General features: G+C 36.3%; 3 protein-coding genes across 3 annotated transcripts; 1 reads left to right on the forward strand and 2 right to left on the reverse strand.

The window, feature by feature from the left end:
• Nucleotides 1-479: 479 nt before the first annotated feature.
• Nucleotides 480-4,956, reverse strand: LOC109050665 (cytochrome P450 2J2-like). Its single transcript, XM_042715351.1, has 9 exons — nt 4,709-4,956; nt 4,467-4,629; nt 3,024-3,176; nt 2,769-2,929; nt 2,221-2,394; nt 1,848-1,986; nt 1,336-1,499; nt 1,123-1,264; nt 480-1,056 (listed from the first exon to the last, which is right to left on the reverse strand). Exons 1-9 carry the CDS (start codon nt 4,868-4,870, stop codon nt 863-865), a joined length of 1,452 nt encoding a protein of 483 aa, XP_042571285.1. The 5' UTR covers nt 4,871-4,956; the 3' UTR covers nt 480-862.
• Nucleotides 4,957-5,791: 835 nt separating this feature from the next.
• LOC109050670 (cytochrome P450 2F2) lies at nt 5,792-8,952 on the reverse strand. The gene is made up of 9 exons (XM_019068245.2): nt 8,680-8,952; nt 8,351-8,513; nt 8,027-8,179; nt 7,760-7,920; nt 7,345-7,518; nt 6,682-6,820; nt 6,415-6,602; nt 6,202-6,343; nt 5,792-6,117 (listed from the first exon to the last, which is right to left on the reverse strand). The coding sequence occupies exons 1-9, from the start codon at nt 8,839-8,841 to the stop codon at nt 5,924-5,926; spliced, it is 1,476 nt and encodes a 491-aa protein (XP_018923790.2). The 5' UTR covers nt 8,842-8,952; the 3' UTR covers nt 5,792-5,923.
• A 523-nt stretch (nt 8,953-9,475) lies between these two features.
• Nucleotides 9,476-15,404, forward strand: LOC109050915 (transcription factor E2F4-like). The gene is made up of 10 exons (XM_042715352.1): nt 9,476-9,964; nt 11,030-11,139; nt 11,540-11,701; nt 11,875-11,918; nt 12,060-12,124; nt 12,218-12,500; nt 13,410-13,562; nt 13,784-13,828; nt 14,908-14,952; nt 15,246-15,404. Exons 1-10 carry the CDS (start codon nt 9,809-9,811, stop codon nt 15,359-15,361), a joined length of 1,179 nt encoding a protein of 392 aa, XP_042571286.1. The 5' UTR covers nt 9,476-9,808; the 3' UTR covers nt 15,362-15,404.
• Nucleotides 15,405-16,962: the final 1,558 nt, after the last annotated feature.

The following is a 16,962-nucleotide window of genomic DNA, read 5'->3' on the forward strand; positions in this document are numbered from 1 at the left end:
TATGAATATCCTGCATTCTTCACATAAACAGTAACAATGCACATTGTCTACTTAACACTTCATTTTTTTTACGTTTAAAAAAGCTTTGCATTGAGTGATTTTGAATTTTGCTCTTTCATGGTTAGGCTACAGGTCACATGGTCTTCCTCTCGTCCGCCCCTGGGTAAGGGACACTCAGCATTGAAATTGTTTACATGCAGACATTTCACTACTTATTCTGATCATTCTAATTCAGTTAGCTAAAGCATTTTAATATAAGATGTTTGCCTTAGTGCATTCATTTAGAATTTAACTATTCAGATATACATCTCAAAGTGAACAACTCAACTTTGCAGTCCAAAGGGAAGATTTATGCAAAAAGAACTTATTTATATTTTTATATATTATATTTATATGTCTATATATATCTATATTATAATTTTTTTTAGGTTTACTTCACAGAACTGGTATTTGCTAGGAATTTCTCAGAAAGAAGGCCACTTTGTTAGACCTTTATTATGTTCTCTCATCGTCAACAAACTTTCTTCTAAAGCAAAATGCATAAAAAATACACAAATTAATAACTATTCATTGACAGAGCTCATTTTGGGATTATGACTAGTGTAGTTCACCAGAAAGGCAGATTATATATCATCACTTCAACCACCTTGAAACTCAAGGTAGGTCTGTATTAAAAGAAAATGAATTTAATTTCTACTTCCAGAACCCAGCTGTTGCACTCAGTTACCCAGCACTTCATGCGCAGCATGATCACAAAGATTTGATGATGCTACACAATTATTGTTAGATAGTCAAAGTTAATCTGTTTATCAAATTATATTCTGTATAGAGTAGGGGGAGGTAAAGTATTTGGCATTAGGATTTACTGTTTAACTCTCTCTCTTCGTCTGATGTGCATTCTGTAGGGTTTGGGGGTGAGGGTGACCCCATATACTGGGGTGTAATCTGGTTCCCCGGCATCATCGGGCCACGCAAACTGGAAACGGCGCAGCAGAGTCACCATGATCAGGAAGAGCTCCATACGTGCAAGACCCTCACCGAGACACACACGAGGACCTGTAAAACCCATACAGTATAATGATGCTCACGGATAAAATATGTCATACATTTTTGAATGGTTACCTGTAGAGAAGGGTATGAAGGCCTCAGGCTTCTCAAACTGGCCCTGCTCATTCAGGAAGTTGTCTGGGTTAAATTCATGAGGAAACTTCCACTGGCCTTCTTCTTTTAGTATGGTAGTGAGGTTCGTAATGATTACAGTTCCCTGACCAAGGAGAAACGGTTCAAATTTGTTCTGAAGTATTAAAACTCTGGTTTCTATGCAGGTGTCCTCACCTTCGGGATGCTGTAGCCCATCAGCGTGGTGTCTTTAGTGGTGCAGTTAGCAACTCGCTGAACCTCATGAATCACAGCCAGTGTGTACGGCATATTGTGTCTGTCTTCATACGATGCATGATCTTTACCCTCCAGAACCTCATCGATCTCTTTTTGACATTTTGCTGGTGAAAAAACAAGGCCATGCTTGTCTAAGTTTAAAGGAGGTAGCTTTGCTAATATATAAAAATTTAATATACATCAAATTAGCAATAAGAAATGACAACAATATCATACATTTAGCTATGTGTTTAGTTATGTATTTGCAAAGCCTGTTCTAGTGTCACTAATCAGTCATTTAGCTCTTTTCAGGTCTGAAGGTAGTTCAGTTTCTACAGTTGCCATATTGAACATTATGATTTCTTGCATTTGTTTTTCTATGTTAAGACTGTCTCCTCCTGCTCTGCTGCCTCTAACTGAACCTAAACTTGTTTTAAATTAGACCAAAATCAATGTGTGCTTTTCAAACAAACTTTGAATCTCTGGGTGGGTAATGAGGTAGAGAAAAGCAGTGAGGAGGGTGTTGGATGTGGTATCAGTCCCTGCAAAGTGCAAATCCAAAATGTACATGACGAGCTGCTCTTCAGAAAAGGTGGAACCATCATTTTTTCTCTGGGGAATGTAAGATATCATTCATTTGAGATTCAAACGGTGGTGAAGCTGGTGAAACCAATGCAAATGCTTCTAATTTTCTAATGTAACGCAATGTTTTTTATTATAAAGTATATTATCAGCATAACAATTTGCATAAAATGTATTTTTAGGCTTAAATCAGATTTTGAACTTCCGATTTCCAATGTGGTTTTACAAATTTGGACCCCACTGTGTTTTGGAAGAAGCATGCACATTATCAAGTTCATCCAGATAGCAGTCGATGAAGTCTCTCGGCTCTCCTGGGAGTCGTGTGCTCTTGTGTTCGCTGATCAGACTCAGATTCATGTTTTTTAACTTCTTTGCATAATCAAATGCTGTTTTAAATGGCAGGGGCAAGATTCTCAGTAAAGGAAGTGTTTCACATTTCTGTTTTGAAAATACATGTTTGACGTTTTCGTATGCAGTTACTCTAAAATGCAAGTTTTTTTCACAGATTTGAATGTAGTCACATTCAGTGAAAGCAAAATATAATAAAAATTATTTATTTTAAATTAAATGTAATAAGGCTTTCTATTAAATCACCAATGGTTACTATTGACTTTGAAGATTAAGGTTTTTTTTTTTTTTTTATGACTAGTAGCTTTGAGATACCTTCTAAATATAGCCTACTGTATTCCTCTGATTAGCTGTATATGTAGAAAATCACACTTTAATCACTGGCTATTAAGAAAAAGGAAAAAAAATAAAGAAAACTGCAATTGTCAAATGGTTTCATATGGTGTTCTGATCTAAATTCTCACCATAATCCATGGTCCATTGATGATCTTTGAAATCTCTGTAATTAACTGGATGTACTGCTGAAGGAATTCATCATTGTAATCAAAACAGGATCCGAACAGGACCAAGCTAATAACGTTCGATGCAACATTGTGGAACACATTCTGAGGATTCACTGTTCCTCCTGTACAAATTTACAGTATATCAGTTAAAAACATTATGACATTCCTTGCCAGTTGAGATTTCAACCAACAAAAATAGTTTTTACATATAAATACCAGCATTTTTGTCCAAGTCAGCAACTAAATGTGAGATTTCTTCCAGAATTCTCTCTTCCATGGACTGCTTCCCCAGGCCAAAGTTCCTCAGGGTCATCAGAGCAAAGCGTTGATGATCCTTCCAATGGGGGCCATAATCAGCCAATACAACACCTTTAGTTAAGTTAAGATGTTAGTTATGGGGATTCTGTTTTGTTACATGTTTCAAAAGCTTATAATCACCAGCATAACACCTATAACATGTCCCTGATATGAGCCATATTTCTTACTCAGTTACAGAGTAACTACAACAGTACCGTCCTCAAATTTGATTGGTTGAGCAGCAGCATTCCAAGAACATTGATAATCCAAAAAAACCATTGGCTTTTTACTCTTTTATTACTCTGCTTGTTTGGGATTGCACAATCCAGATAGACCGTTAGCCTGTGTATAGGTGGGATTTTCAGTGATTCGTTAAAGGTATTTTACATCGTTAAGGTCCAGTCAACTTCATTTTCGTAACTGCATCATCTAGTGCAGCAGTTCCCAACCCTGGTCCTAGTTCCCCAAACAGCACACATTTTGGATGTGAAACAACCATGAGCTAATGAGTTTAATCAGGTGTGTTTGATTAGGGAACCCTAGGACCATGCGCAATACCTAGTGGACCAGTCGCTGCATCCCAAATCTAATACTTCCCTACTATATAGTATGCTAAAAACAGTAGGGCTGCATCTGAAATTGCATACTTCACTTCTATATAGTAGAAGAAGAACAGTATGTGACAGAAGAAACATATCCGAATTCACAGTACTCATAAAAGAATAGGCAAAAAGTACCTAAGACCTGCTACTACTTTTGGCGTGATTCTGAAGTGTGCATATGATGGACACTTTACTATCCTATGAGGCCACAGGATAGGATTTATGAAAGGCAATGATGCAACACAACATTCATACTATATAGAACATACCCACTTTGCGGTCCAAAGTAAATTACCTACTCAAGAGAGTGATGCAGATGCATTACTCACATAATAAAAACAATTTATTCATAATTCATTGATTCTCCCTAATTTTTTATCCTTTACATTTCCTTATATACATCTCTCAAGTCTCAAAGAACAATCAGTCAGGTGGCTATAATTACACAGAAAATTTGCAGAAATCCTTTAAGAATGTAACTGGAAATATTGTTCCTGTGGCTCAGTGGTAGAGCATTGCGTTAACAGCACAAAAAGTTGTGGGTTCAATTCCCAGGAAACACATGTTAGGTAAAAAATGTAAGTCTGAATGCATTGTAAGTTGCTTTGGATAAAAGCATCTGCTAAATGCATAAATGTAAGTAAGCCTAACTCAAACACAACTTCTTTATTGAACTGTTGTACAAAAGCAATATTTCACTCACTAGATTGTGATTTTATGACTTAGCTGAGATGATTAGGCTACTTGTAGTATGAGTTACCTTTATTCTCTGAGAGATGATTGATCATGAAGTCTTGAGGCCGTCCTGAAAAGTCTTGAGCCTTCATAACCAAAGCTTCCTTAATAACCTCAAAACTATTTAGAAAAACGGCTGGTCTTGATCCAGTATACAGGCTGAAAATGTTCCCATATCGTTCTGCAAACTTAAAATATTGGGAAATTACTTTACAAACAAGATCAATGGAAATGTTAAAGCTTTAGATGACCAAAAGAAAGCCATCCTCTTTCAAAATCCTTCAAAGGATTGGCCATATTCACATGAAGCAGATTCCCAAATAAAGGGAGAGGAAGAGGTCCGGGAGGAAAATTTCTTGGCCTCTGGATCCGGATGAGGAGGAAGACAAAGAAGATGCATGTCCACACGAGAATCAAAGAGCCCAGCATGCTGACTAGATGTTCAGCTGTTGTCCCTCAAGCAAAAGAAGCATATGAACTCAAATCACTCAGTCTCTTAGTCCATCGCCTATCTGAACAAATATTATGGCCATGTTCCTGGAAAGATAAAATGAACCCAGGCAAACAAACACTGCTAAACATTTTGTGTTTCTGTATTCACCTGGATCAAACTGGTTTGAACTCTATATATATATCCCTTCAGTATGCAGGAGATATATACGGATATCCAGTTGATAAGGTGTATTAGCCAAAGGCCCAATTATAAGGGCAAATACATGTTTTATAACTGCTGATTGAACAAGGTTATGTAGTTAGGAATTTAACAAAATGTTTATTTTCACTTTATACGTTTTGTTTTATTTCAGTGTTTTGTAGTTAGTACTATCTAGTGGAATGCTCATGTTTAATAAAGGTACAGTGTTGAAAAGTTTGGGGACAGTAAGATTTTTGTTGTTTTAAATGTATCACGGTTTTCACAAAACATCAACATTATTAAAAAGAAATGTTTTCTTGAGCAGCAAATCATTATATTAGAATGATTTCTGAAGGATCATGTGACACTTAAGACCAAAAATTCAACTTTGCCATTACAGGAGTAAATAACATTTCAAAATATAGTGAAATATTAAACAGTTATTTCAAATTGTACAAATATTTCACAATATTTCCACTCTTACTGTATTTTCATCTAATAAATGTTGCGCTTGTGAGCATACAAGACGTTACGCAAAATTTTTAAACGTTAGTGGTCAGGTGGTTATAAAATGTGAAGCCTTTTCTATATCTATATCTATATCTATATATATATATATATATATATATATATATATATATATATATATATATATATATATATATATATAATTTTTTATTTCACTGGCATACATTCAGACAAGAACAGGAAGAAAGTAATTTTGTAACAGGTCTTTATTAAAGAGCTGTCTTTTCAATTCTTTTTATGGCATTTTTATAACCAGTCATAATACATACTGTTATTAAAATACATCAAAACATCATTGTAACATAAATCTGTCATAATCATCATAATCTGACAGTCTCTCTGCGTCTGATGTGCATTCTGTAGGGTTTGGGGGTGAGGGTGACCCCATATACTGGGGTGTAATCTGGTTCCCCGGCATCATCGGGCCACGCAAACTGGAAACGGCGCAGCAGAGTCACCATGATCAGGAAGAGCTCCATACGTGCAAGACCCTCACCGAGACACACACGAGGACCTGTATGAGACACGTGCATATATAATTTACAAAATGCAATTAAACAAGCTAAACCTACATATGTATCCGATTCTGAACAGTTACCTGCAGAAAAAGGCATAAAGGCTTCAGGCTTCTCAAACTGGCCCTGCTCATTCAGGAAGTTGTCTGGGTTAAATTCATGAGAAAACTTCCACTGGCCTTCTTCTTTTAGTACAGAAGTGAGGTTAGGAATAACAAAAGTTCCCTAGAGAAGAAAAAGAGAGAATATTAATATTTTAAAAGGGTAAAAGTCTCTTTATATGGAGATTTTCTCACCTTCGGAATGCTGTAGCCCATCAGCGTGGTGTCTTTAGTGGTGCAGTGAAACACACTTAGCGGTACAGTGTTAGCAACACGCTGAACCTCATGAATCACAGCCAGTGTGTACGGCATATTGTGTCTGTCTTCATACGATGCATGATCTTTACCCTCCAGAACCTCATCGATCTCTGTTTGACATTTCTCTAGTGAAATAAAATGTTGTGTTGAAGTTAAAAGCATTGATCAAATTAATTGAATTTTCTGATAAACCAAAACACTAACCTTGAACCTCCGGGTGGGTCATGAGATACAGAAATGCAGTGAGGAGGGTGTTGGATGTGGTATCAGTCCCTGCAAAGTGCAAATCCAGAACGTACAGGATAAGTTGTGCATCAGAAAACGAGGAGCCATCGTTTCCTCTCTGGTGAAGTTAAAATAACCAATGATTAGAGAGAAGAAGTACCACATTATAAATCAGTTAAAAGTACTAGAGATGCATTGAAATTAAATTTCTGACCAATAGGCCTACTGATAAACCAGTAAGTATTTTTATATTATGGCCAATAAATATTAGAAAATGTATACTGTTTTGTTTAAATAAATTAAAAGTATATATATATTGCTACAAGTAATTTGTTTTGAAAGATTTATAATGTACAGTATGGAAAATTTATATTTGTTTTTACATTTGCTAAAGATTAATTTCAACAATAATTTAATTAATTTAACCTAATTTAGTTAGTGTTTTGAAGATTAACTTTAAATGAGCATTAGATGATGGTAAAGGTCATATAAATGTAAAACTAAAGGAAGTGCACAATTAAATATCCAATCAATAACCAATACAAATAAATAAATAAATAATCTCTAATATCAGGGATAACAGATATAACATTGTGAAAATGTGCATTCCTAAAAAATACCATCACAGTTGCGCAAATGCACCTTATCAATCTCGTCCAAATAACAGTCAATGAAGTCTCTTGGCTCTCCTGGGACTCTTGTCTTTTTGTGCTCGTTGACCAGTTTTGCAGACATTTCTCTGGCCTTGCTGGCATTTGTGAAGGCCTTTTTAAAGGGCAGAGGCAGACTTCTCAGCACAGGAAATGTATCGTATATCTGCAATAAAACAGACAAAATTTCTTTATAAAAAGTCCAAAATATCACTAGTGAAAATGCTATTAATTTTAAATGTCTTTATATGCCATTCAACAAAATCCTGAAACTTTTATTTGAACAATAAAAAGTAAATAGTAAAAAAAATTAATTAAATCTGTTTTAGACTTTTGTTCTTCTCTGAATATGTATTTTAATAGCTATGAATATAATCATTTAAAAGATGACTATACCATGGCCTCACCATGGCCCATGGTCCATTGGCAATCTTTGCATTCTCTGTATAGAGGTGAATGAAAAGCTTGAGGAATTCATCGTCATAATCATAGCGGGATCCAAACAGAACAATGCAGATGATATTTGATGCAGCATTGTGGAACATAGTCTGAGGGTCAAAGGAGCTTCCTGCACAGACACAATGTACATTGATCTGAATGTCAAGTCAAAATTTACATTGAGTGAACTGTTCCTTTAAGATACAGCTATGTAACAAAAATTAGCACATTATTACCAACTCTTTTTTCCAATTTGGCAGTAACGTGTGAAACCTCTCCCAGAATTCTCTCCTCCATTGACTGCTTCCCCAGGCCAAAGTTCCTCAGGGTCATCAGAGCAAAGCGTCTGTGTTCTTTCCAACTGGAGCCATAGTCAGACAAAATTACACCTGCAATAATATGTTAATATCATTTATTGGCCTCAATGATACTACGTGTAATATCGGATAAAGTAGAAAATTGCTCTTTGGACTACAATGTGAACAACCTCAAAAGGATACTGATTAACCATAGTCTGCACAAAGGTATAAGAGTGAAGGTTAATTTGCACGTATATTTACCGCTTCCTTTTGTAATATGGTTGACCATGAGGTCCTGTGGGCGTCCTGCAAAGTCCACAGCCTTAGTAACAAGAGCTTCCTTCAAAACCTCAAAACCATTAAGAACCACCCAAGGTTTTGATCCCAGATACAAGCTGTAAACTTTCCCATAGCGATCTGCGAGCTGAAAGGTTTAGCATTAAGACATTAGACTACTTGCAGTTCAATACGCTACCATATATTTTACAATCCAATAAGCATTTTTGAAATGTTGCATGGATATTCTTAATGTATTTCTTCAGGATTCAAATGAGTGATCAATGAAGTGTTTAAAGAATGTAATACTGTACCCTCTCAAAGTCTTTCAAAGGATTGTTGATGTTTAGCTCCAGCAGATTCCCAAATAATGGCAGAGGACGAGGTCCAGGAGGAAAGTTCTTAGGCCTCGGGATTTGGATGAAGAGGAACAGGAGGAAGATGCATATCCACACTAGTATCAGAAAGCCCAGCATGCTGACTGATGTCCAGCTGTTAACTGCTCTCCTTTCACATATAAACTCAGATAGCAACACACAAGCCCTCCCACTTCAGACACTGAACATTCCCACGGTGCACCTTGCCTGAAGGCTCAAAATGAATATTTATAATGACTGATGACAGAGCTTAATTCTTTTCCAGCACAATTTACCAATGAATGGGTTTATGATCCAGTCCATAAATGTATCTATCAATATATAATATCATCTATCTATCTATCTATCTATCTATCTATCTATCTATCTATCTATCTATCTATCTATCTAGCTATCTATCTGCCAGTCAAGTCAGAAAGTCTAAAAAAAAAACAATGCCTAAAGATAAAAAAAAACTTATTTGAAAATTCTGATGGAAAGAAGTAGAAAAAAAAACAAAGAAAGAAAGAAAAACCAAGGGTACCTTGCTGCTTTAAAGGGTTAATGAATTCAAACACATCAAAAGCTGCAAATAAAAAAAAATGCATTTTTCAATTTATCATAACAAAGAGAAAAAACGGTATCTGTGGCCCCCACATGGCCGCCTTGGTTCAACGTGCTGTTCTTATCGCCCCCTACAGGCCGTTCAAAAGAATGCAGGAGCCTTCCATTTTTTTTTTTTTTTTTAATCAGGTCATCCCATGATGCACCGCGACTCAACGGCTTCAGTCATTCAAGCAGCTCAGTCCTGGTGTTCGAGAGAGCGTCTGTTCTGTTAGGCCAACTGGGTTCGGGTAACCTGTGTCCTGAACCGGACCGGTCCCTGAACGGGGGTCTCTACTCTCTCATTTCGAGCTGAACTCTCCCGTCCATGCTTCAGTAATCACCGGCCGTTGACGGGAAGCGAGCGTTTGGGCGGCAGAAGCGGTGCTGTCAGCGATATAACAGCAGAAAGCGTCAGATACACAGACATAAACCAACCGGAAAGAGAACTGTGGGAATTAAATCTAACTTTAAAAGCAACTTGATGGATTTAGAGACCGGAAGAAACGAACTGGGAGCGATGGGAGAGTCGCTGCAGCCGCAGACCCCCAGTCGCCACGAGAAAAGTCTCGGACTGCTCACGACTAAATTTGTGACTCTGCTGCAGGAAGCGAAGGACGGAGTGCTGGATCTCAAAGCTGTAAGCATGACACGAGCTCATCATCACCACCACCATCATCATCATCGTCAGCAGCTACATGCTTTCAGTATCGCACGGGACGCGCAGCGCTTGCGGAATATGCATCGTTTTTAATGTTTGCGTGCAAACAGATGCACTTTAGGTCTTATAACAGCACGGAAAAGTTGCTTAAAAAGTTGCTTTGGTTAGGGAAGAGGGGGTCGCGACTCCCCCGACAGCTCGACTCAAATTAACTAGTTCCTCAGCTAAACCAGGGGAGCCAGTTTACAGGTTGCAAATGTTATGTCACTACCTTCGGCAAAGCATATCAGCTCGGGTGTTTGTTGTTGTATCCCGGAGGGTTTTTCCCGCGGTTGAGAAGCAGATCCCACCGGGGCTGAAAACTCAAACAAAAGCCTTCAAAACAAGCACGTGCTCTGTAGTTTAGGATAATTTAGGCCTGCGACCAAGGGAGGCGTTTCTTTGCATATCTTGGCGTTTAAACGTAATATTAAACGTCAAAAGTGTGTTAAAAGTATCATTTGGTGATTTTGAGCGATTTAAGATTGTGTTTTCGAAGTAGTGGCTTAGAAATGCGCAGCTGCTGCTGGAACATGATTGCATCAAGTTGCTTGCTTGTCAACTTTTCTGGGCTGTTTTTGTCTTTTTTTTTTTTTTTTTTTTTAAGTCAGTAAGTCTTGAAAGGACAGTTTACGGAAAAATTCTAACTATTTACTCACCCTCATTTTGTTTTAAGTCCATATGACTTGATTTTTTTAGTGGAAGCACAAAAAATGTAAGGCTGAATGACAGCCTCAGTCAACATTCACTTACATTATTTGTAAAAAAAAGGTTCAGTGCATGTGACCAAAGCAATGGTGACCAACGATGTCTGTATCTCAGATTGTGCCTAATTTTTGAATAAGTCATAAAAAGTGAGTATTTTTCAGAGAACTGCTCTTTTAATGGCTTCATATGTGAAATATTTACACTCTGCAAAACACTGTGTGTGTGTAGTCAGTCCATTTACAGGTGATGAGAAGAATCAGTAATCTGTTTTTCTATGTTTGTCTGAATGTGATTTAGGCTGCAGATACTTTGGCAGTAAGGCAAAAACGGCGCATCTATGACATCACCAATGTTTTGGAAGGCATTGGACTCATCGAGAAGAAATCCAAAAACAGCATCCAGTGGAAGTAAGACAGACGTGCAGATGTTTTCTGATGAATGTTGGAAACATACTCTTTATTTATATAGTTGGTCACTGCATTATTAATAAGTATTTTGATCAAATAAATGCAGCCTTGATGAGCACTTTCTTTAAAATCTTACAGACACCAAACTTTTGAACAGTAGTGTAATATATTATTGTATTTATGTATTACAATTTCAAGTAATGCATGGTGAGTGACAATGAGCAAGGTTTATTTAAGAAATAACCAAACCCGAACTTGAAAAATTGCTCTTCTGAGACATCTGTTTAAAATTTAATGTCTTTACTCAGCTTTAGCTATTTCTATTTTTGAGAGGTATTTGTTTGAATGTCAACTAATTCACTTGATCTAAATGTCTGTTTCTATTTTTGTTCGTTTGTAGGGGTGTTGGTCCGGGTTGCAACACGCGTGAAATTGCAGACAAGCTCATCGATCTCAAGTTGGAATTGGAGGATCTTGACAGGAGGGAACATGAACTGGACCAGCAGAGAGTTTGGGTTCAGCAGAGCATCAAAAACGTGACAGACGACTCGCTAAATAGCCCATATCCTTCTAGCTACACCTTTAGGTTTCATCTTTTGAGTGTTGTAACCACTGTACAGTACATAAAGTCTAGGTTGTTTTAGCTCTAGATGCTCCTGTGACACTTTAACTTGATCCTCAAAGTGAAGTTTGTATTTGAAAGCTTGTTTGCTCTATGTCCTTAACTTGACACACTCTGGCGTATGTAACACATCAAGACCTCTGCAATTGCTTCAAAGGTTGGTTTTTCCTATCAGACACCCAACACAACACTAGTGTTACTGCAATAACAAATATTGCCAGTCAGAAAGCTGTAAATGCCTACTTGTATTTGTGATTCCTTATTAAAGTTAACTCTACATATGTTTCTCTGCCACTAGGTGACACTCTTCTAGCAATAAGAGCTCCTTCAGGAACACAGCTGGAGGTTCCTGTGCCTGAATCTGTAAGTCCTGCTTGTATTTCTATTAAGACGTAATGTGGAGAGTTTATATATTTGTATAAAAATAAGTACATTTGTTTATCATTATAATTTTAGCATGTCAATGGACAAAAGAAGTACCAGATTCATCTGAAGAGCTCTGCAGGCCCTATCGAGGTCCTGCTGGTGAATAAGGACCCCTCTAGTTCTTCTCCAGTGGTGCTGCCTGTGCCCCCGCCTGACGACATGCTTCAGAGCCTGTCCTCTCCAGCTTCAACTACCTCTGCTGCTGCTGCACCCACCAAACCAGCGGCCAACAGTGTGCCATCCTCCACCTCCACCTGCCAGAGTCCCTCCGCCGCCGTCCCTCCCAACACAACCACTGCTGGAGCAGCTACAGGTTGGATGCTGCCCATATTTTAATGAATTATTGTGTCTGAAAATGCTTATTGTACTGTGATTTACACATTGGCAAGGTTGGTTATGTAATAAAGGATTATATATTGTTATCATTATATATAATATCACCAATTATATATTCAAATGTTTAAAAAAGATTAAGTCTCTTATGTTCACCAAGGCTACATTTATTTAATCAAAAATACTGTAAAAGCAATATTGTGATGTTACAGATAAAAAATAATTTTCTGTTTGAATATATTTTAAAAATGTGATTTATTTCAGTGTCACATGATCCTTCAGAAATCATTCAAATATGCTGATTTGCTGCTAGAGAAACATTTATCAATGTTGAAAACAGTTATGCGGCTTAATGTTTTTGTGGAAATGATGTACAATGATGTTTTTTTTTTTTTTTTTTAAGTTTTATTTACACATTACATTGATCAAAGATGTTTCTAAACTGACATTAGATTTCTATTTCAAATAAATGCTGTTCTTATGAACTTTTTATTGATTAGAAAGTCCTGAAAAATAAAATTTTCCAACATTGATGATAAGAACCATTACTGATAATTAAGCACAATTATTAATCAGCATATTAAAATGATTTCTGAAGGATCAAGTGACACTAAGGACTGGTGTAATGACTGCTAAAAATTCAGTTTTACCATCACAGGAATAAATTACAGTATTTTACAATATTACCGTAAGTTCATAATAAAATAAATGCAGCCTTGGTGAACATAAAAAATTGTAATAATTCTAAACTTTGAACCAGTAGTGTATATTTTTATGCATTTTTATTTTAATTACATAACATTTAATGTTATTATGTAACTATTGAATTATATATATAATTAAATATATAATTTCTAATGCTAGGCTATATTATTTTTGTTGTTGTTAGATATTTCAAGCACCTCCACTTCAGATACAACAGCCAATCCCACATCTTCAACAGACACGCAGCAGCTGCAGTCTTCTGCGTCACTGGACAGCAGCTCTTCACTTCCTGATTCCTCAGCCCTTTTTGAACCAATCAAAACAGACCCTTCAGATCGTAAGTGCCTGTGCTTTTGAAAATGAGCATGATTTCTTTATGAGCATTAATCTTTATTGATAGAAGATTCCGGTTTGAAATGTTGAGTGTTGAGTCTGGCTTGGGACAGTACTATAAAAGTGATTAATTAAAATTCCTTTAATGTTGTAACGTTCAGAATCAGTTGAAGCATACTGGCTTACTTAAGCAATTCTGACTCTGTTTTCTCTTTGTTTTCTCAGTGCTGGATCTCCCCAAAGAACTTTCAGAAATGTTTGACCCTAAAGGTGAGGATCTGTATAACATGCTAGATAAGTGTGTAACTTTTAACTATTTATATTTGATTTGACCCTTGATGTAACTAAATGATGCACATTTTAGGTTACCTGAAAAAACATTTTAAACGTGCTGTTTTACTAAGAAATTCTATTAAAAATCTTTTTTTTTTTTTTTTTTAAATCTCACACAGCAGAGTTCAGTTCTTTAATTATAATATAATATATGAAAAAATTAAGCAGTTATTGCTCATGAATTCCCTTTTTGAGGTCAATTATTTATTATGCTTACAATATAATAAAATATAATATAAAAAACAATTATCTTTTACAGTAGGGATGCACAAGAAATATTGGCACGTGCTTTCGTGTGGAGCAGCATTTACTACACAGACGTTGTTCACTGACAAGCTGCGCAAGACATGCACAAAATATGATCATGGTTTTGCGCAGCTTGTCAGTGAACAACAGCTCTGTGTAGAAAATGCTGCTCCACGTGAGAGCACGCACGTGTAGAGATTTACCGCTGATTACAGAACCCGGCTTTACTGACGAGATGCACATTAAATATTGTGCATCCATATTTTACAGTTATCTGAAACATCCCATGTAGTAGAGTTTGTACACTACACCTGTGTGTAACTGTAAATGTCTCAGAGTTTTGTTATCATTCTTTGCCCATCATCCCATATTTCCACCACTTAATCAATCCACTCTTCTTTAAATTATGATGATGTTTTATTTCCGCAACCATGAAAGTAAGTATTCGATTTCTACAGCGACTGATTTTTCTATGAAACCTGTAAAACACATTCACCGCTTCTATAGCAACATCCACTCTAAAGCGGTTTGCCCGAGCATTGCATTATTTCGCTTTTACAGGAATTCAATAAAATGGCTTTCCCAACTCATTTTTGTGCATGGCATATTATTTCTTCAGTGCGGCTGTGACATAAGAAGTGCACGGCTGCGTACGTGCACAGCTTAGAGGGAACATTGCTGATATGCTTAACTGAACCAGAGAATCTGTGATTTATGTAGCACAAAGAAGAATTGTTTTCATATTTGTCATATTTCCTTTCTCCATACAGAAATTATGAGTACAGATTTGCTTGAGGAGCTGATGTCATCAGAAGGTAAAGACGATCATGAGTCAGGCCACCTGTATATAGTCTATTACTAAACATCAAATGGAAGTTTGGATGTTTATGTATATAACAAATCCAGTGTTCATGTATTATATTATGTATATAATCAATAAAAGTAGTTAAAATGTGACTGTCAACTGAAATTTGATCAATTTTAGAAAAGAATGCGCACTGATATGATGGGTGTGATGAAAAATCAAACGAGCAACTGTTGGACAGTTTCATATTGTTACACAAACATGGTCATAGTATCACTCTTCTTCTCTCTTTCTCTTTCATAGTTTTCTCTCCGCTCCTCCGTCTATCCCCTCCTCCGGGTGATCATGACTACATCTATAACCTGGATGAGACGGAGGGCCTTTGTGACCTCTTTGACGTTCCCATTGCCAACCTTTGACCTCCAAACACACCGTACAATGAGTAGTGTACTTAAATTAAAAAAAAAAAAAAAAAAAAATTTTTTTTTACTTTTTTGAGGGGAGAAAAGAGAGTGTGTGGCTCTGTGTCAGATCCACATGTATGATAAGCTGATTCTGTGTGTATATAAAGCTTTTTTTATGTGTATATTTACTCCAACCCCAAAGCGGCTGACTGAAAATGAACTTTCCCTGCTAAACTCAACTGATCCAATCTGATGAAGACATCAGACATCCATACAAACCATTTTTGTTCATTAGTCCCATGCTAATTGTTTTTATACTACTTTTGTATAGACATCAAGAAATTTCATGTTTATCACAAAATAGACTAAATTCACCAGCAATGGTTAATGGTTCCATGAAAATACCAGCTAGATGTGTCTTTCTTAATGGTCTTCCATTTCTAAAGTAGCATCTTTTCCTCCCTCTCATTCAGTGTATTTACTGATTTACTTTATTGCTGATCTGGACACAACTCTTATACAGATTGATAATGAAACAGTGTATTGCTTGTGTGATTATGCTTTTGAAGGAAGCATGCCTCTTATGCATACATTTTGAGGCGATTCTGCATGTAGGAAGCAGTTTGTTCTCAAGTAATTAAGTTAGACTAATAACTTAGTGGTGAAGATTGCATTGCAGAATAGCGTGCCCTGTGTGGGTTTGATACAGTTTGGTGCTACATAGCAAAATCTATAAGAGCGTTGATCCTCCAAAAAAAAAAAAACACTTTAATGAAAGAACATACTTTAAGTGTTGGATGAACCATTCCTATTTTGTCTATTTTGAGTGTGCTGTTTTTAATCCTATGTGTCTCACTCACAAAATTATGGAAGCTAGTTTTCACCATGGAATTAAAAAATAAAGGTAATTGCAACTTTTTTTTTCTCAGCAATTCTAAGGAAACGGAAATTGCAAGAAAAAAAATCTAAATTGTAGGGAAAAAGTTGCAATTTTTTTTATTCTGTTAGAAACAAAAAAAAATTGTGAGATGTAAACTTAAAAGAATTCAGAGAAAAAAGTCAGAATTGCAAGATAAAAACGCTGAATTACAAGAAAGAATTGTGAGAGATTAAAAAAAAGTGTTAAATTTTTTCTTTTCTTTTTTTTCCATGGTGGAAATGGTTAGTTTACAGTGTGAACTACTCCTTTAACCTCGTTTAATGGAATAACTGCTGTGGAAAGGTCACAAATAAGGTCCTGTACAAATGTAAAATTAGATGCCAATTGCTATTTTTGTATTTTTAAACATCGTTCCTCCCTATGTTTTTAGTCCATAAAGTCCATCTGTCCTTATCCCGTTTATATATGTGTATAGATTATTTTAAAAATAAGTGACTCTTCATTATGTCTGTATATGAGACAAACTGTCTAAAGAAGGATGTGGGTTTGGGGGGGATTAAAGAGAAGTCACAATATGATAAGAAATAGAGTATCAATGTGCTGTGTACTGAGTGCTGTCCAAACAGAATGTCATTATGTGGGCTAATGGTTGGCCCCATTAAAATAATTTCTTGTTTTCTTAATGTTCCTATCTGCTTAATGATATTTTTATGCTTGTACACAGTAAGCATTTACC

This window comes from Cyprinus carpio, chromosome A25 (assembly GCF_018340385.1).
Source record: "Cyprinus carpio isolate SPL01 chromosome A25, ASM1834038v1, whole genome shotgun sequence".
NCBI classification, from domain to species: domain Eukaryota; kingdom Metazoa; phylum Chordata; class Actinopteri; order Cypriniformes; family Cyprinidae; genus Cyprinus; species Cyprinus carpio.

Excerpts from the sequence above, each read along its gene's own strand:
- LOC109050665 (XM_042715351.1), bottom strand. The coding sequence starts at position 4,870 with ATGCTGGGCTCTTTGATTCTCGTGTGGACATGCATCTTCTTTGTCTTC. Across the intron at positions 2,930-3,023 it reads TGACTTGGACAAAAATGCTG|GAGGAACAGTGAATCCTCAG; the intron begins GTATTTATATGT and ends AAATTTGTACAG. Across the intron at positions 2,395-2,768 it reads TCAATGGACCATGGATTATG|AAATGTGAAACACTTCCTTT; the intron begins GTGAGAATTTAG and ends TTTTCAAAACAG.
- LOC109050670 (XM_019068245.2), bottom strand. The coding sequence starts at position 8,841 with ATGCTGGGCTTTCTGATACTAGTGTGGATATGCATCTTCCTCCTGTTC. Across the intron at positions 6,821-7,344 it reads ATTTGGACGAGATTGATAAG|AGAGGAAACGATGGCTCCTC; the intron begins GTGCATTTGCGC and ends TAACTTCACCAG. Across the intron at positions 6,118-6,201 it reads CTTTATGCCTTTTTCTGCAG|GTCCTCGTGTGTGTCTCGGT; the intron begins GTAACTGTTCAG and ends TGTCTCATACAG.
- LOC109050915 (XM_042715352.1), top strand. The coding sequence starts at position 9,809 with ATGGATTTAGAGACCGGAAGAAACGAACTGGGAGCGATGGGAGAGTCG. Across the intron at positions 9,965-11,029 it reads GAGTGCTGGATCTCAAAGCT|GCTGCAGATACTTTGGCAGT; the intron begins GTAAGCATGACA and ends AATGTGATTTAG. Across the intron at positions 12,125-12,217 it reads AGGTTCCTGTGCCTGAATCT|CATGTCAATGGACAAAAGAA; the intron begins GTAAGTCCTGCT and ends TTATAATTTTAG.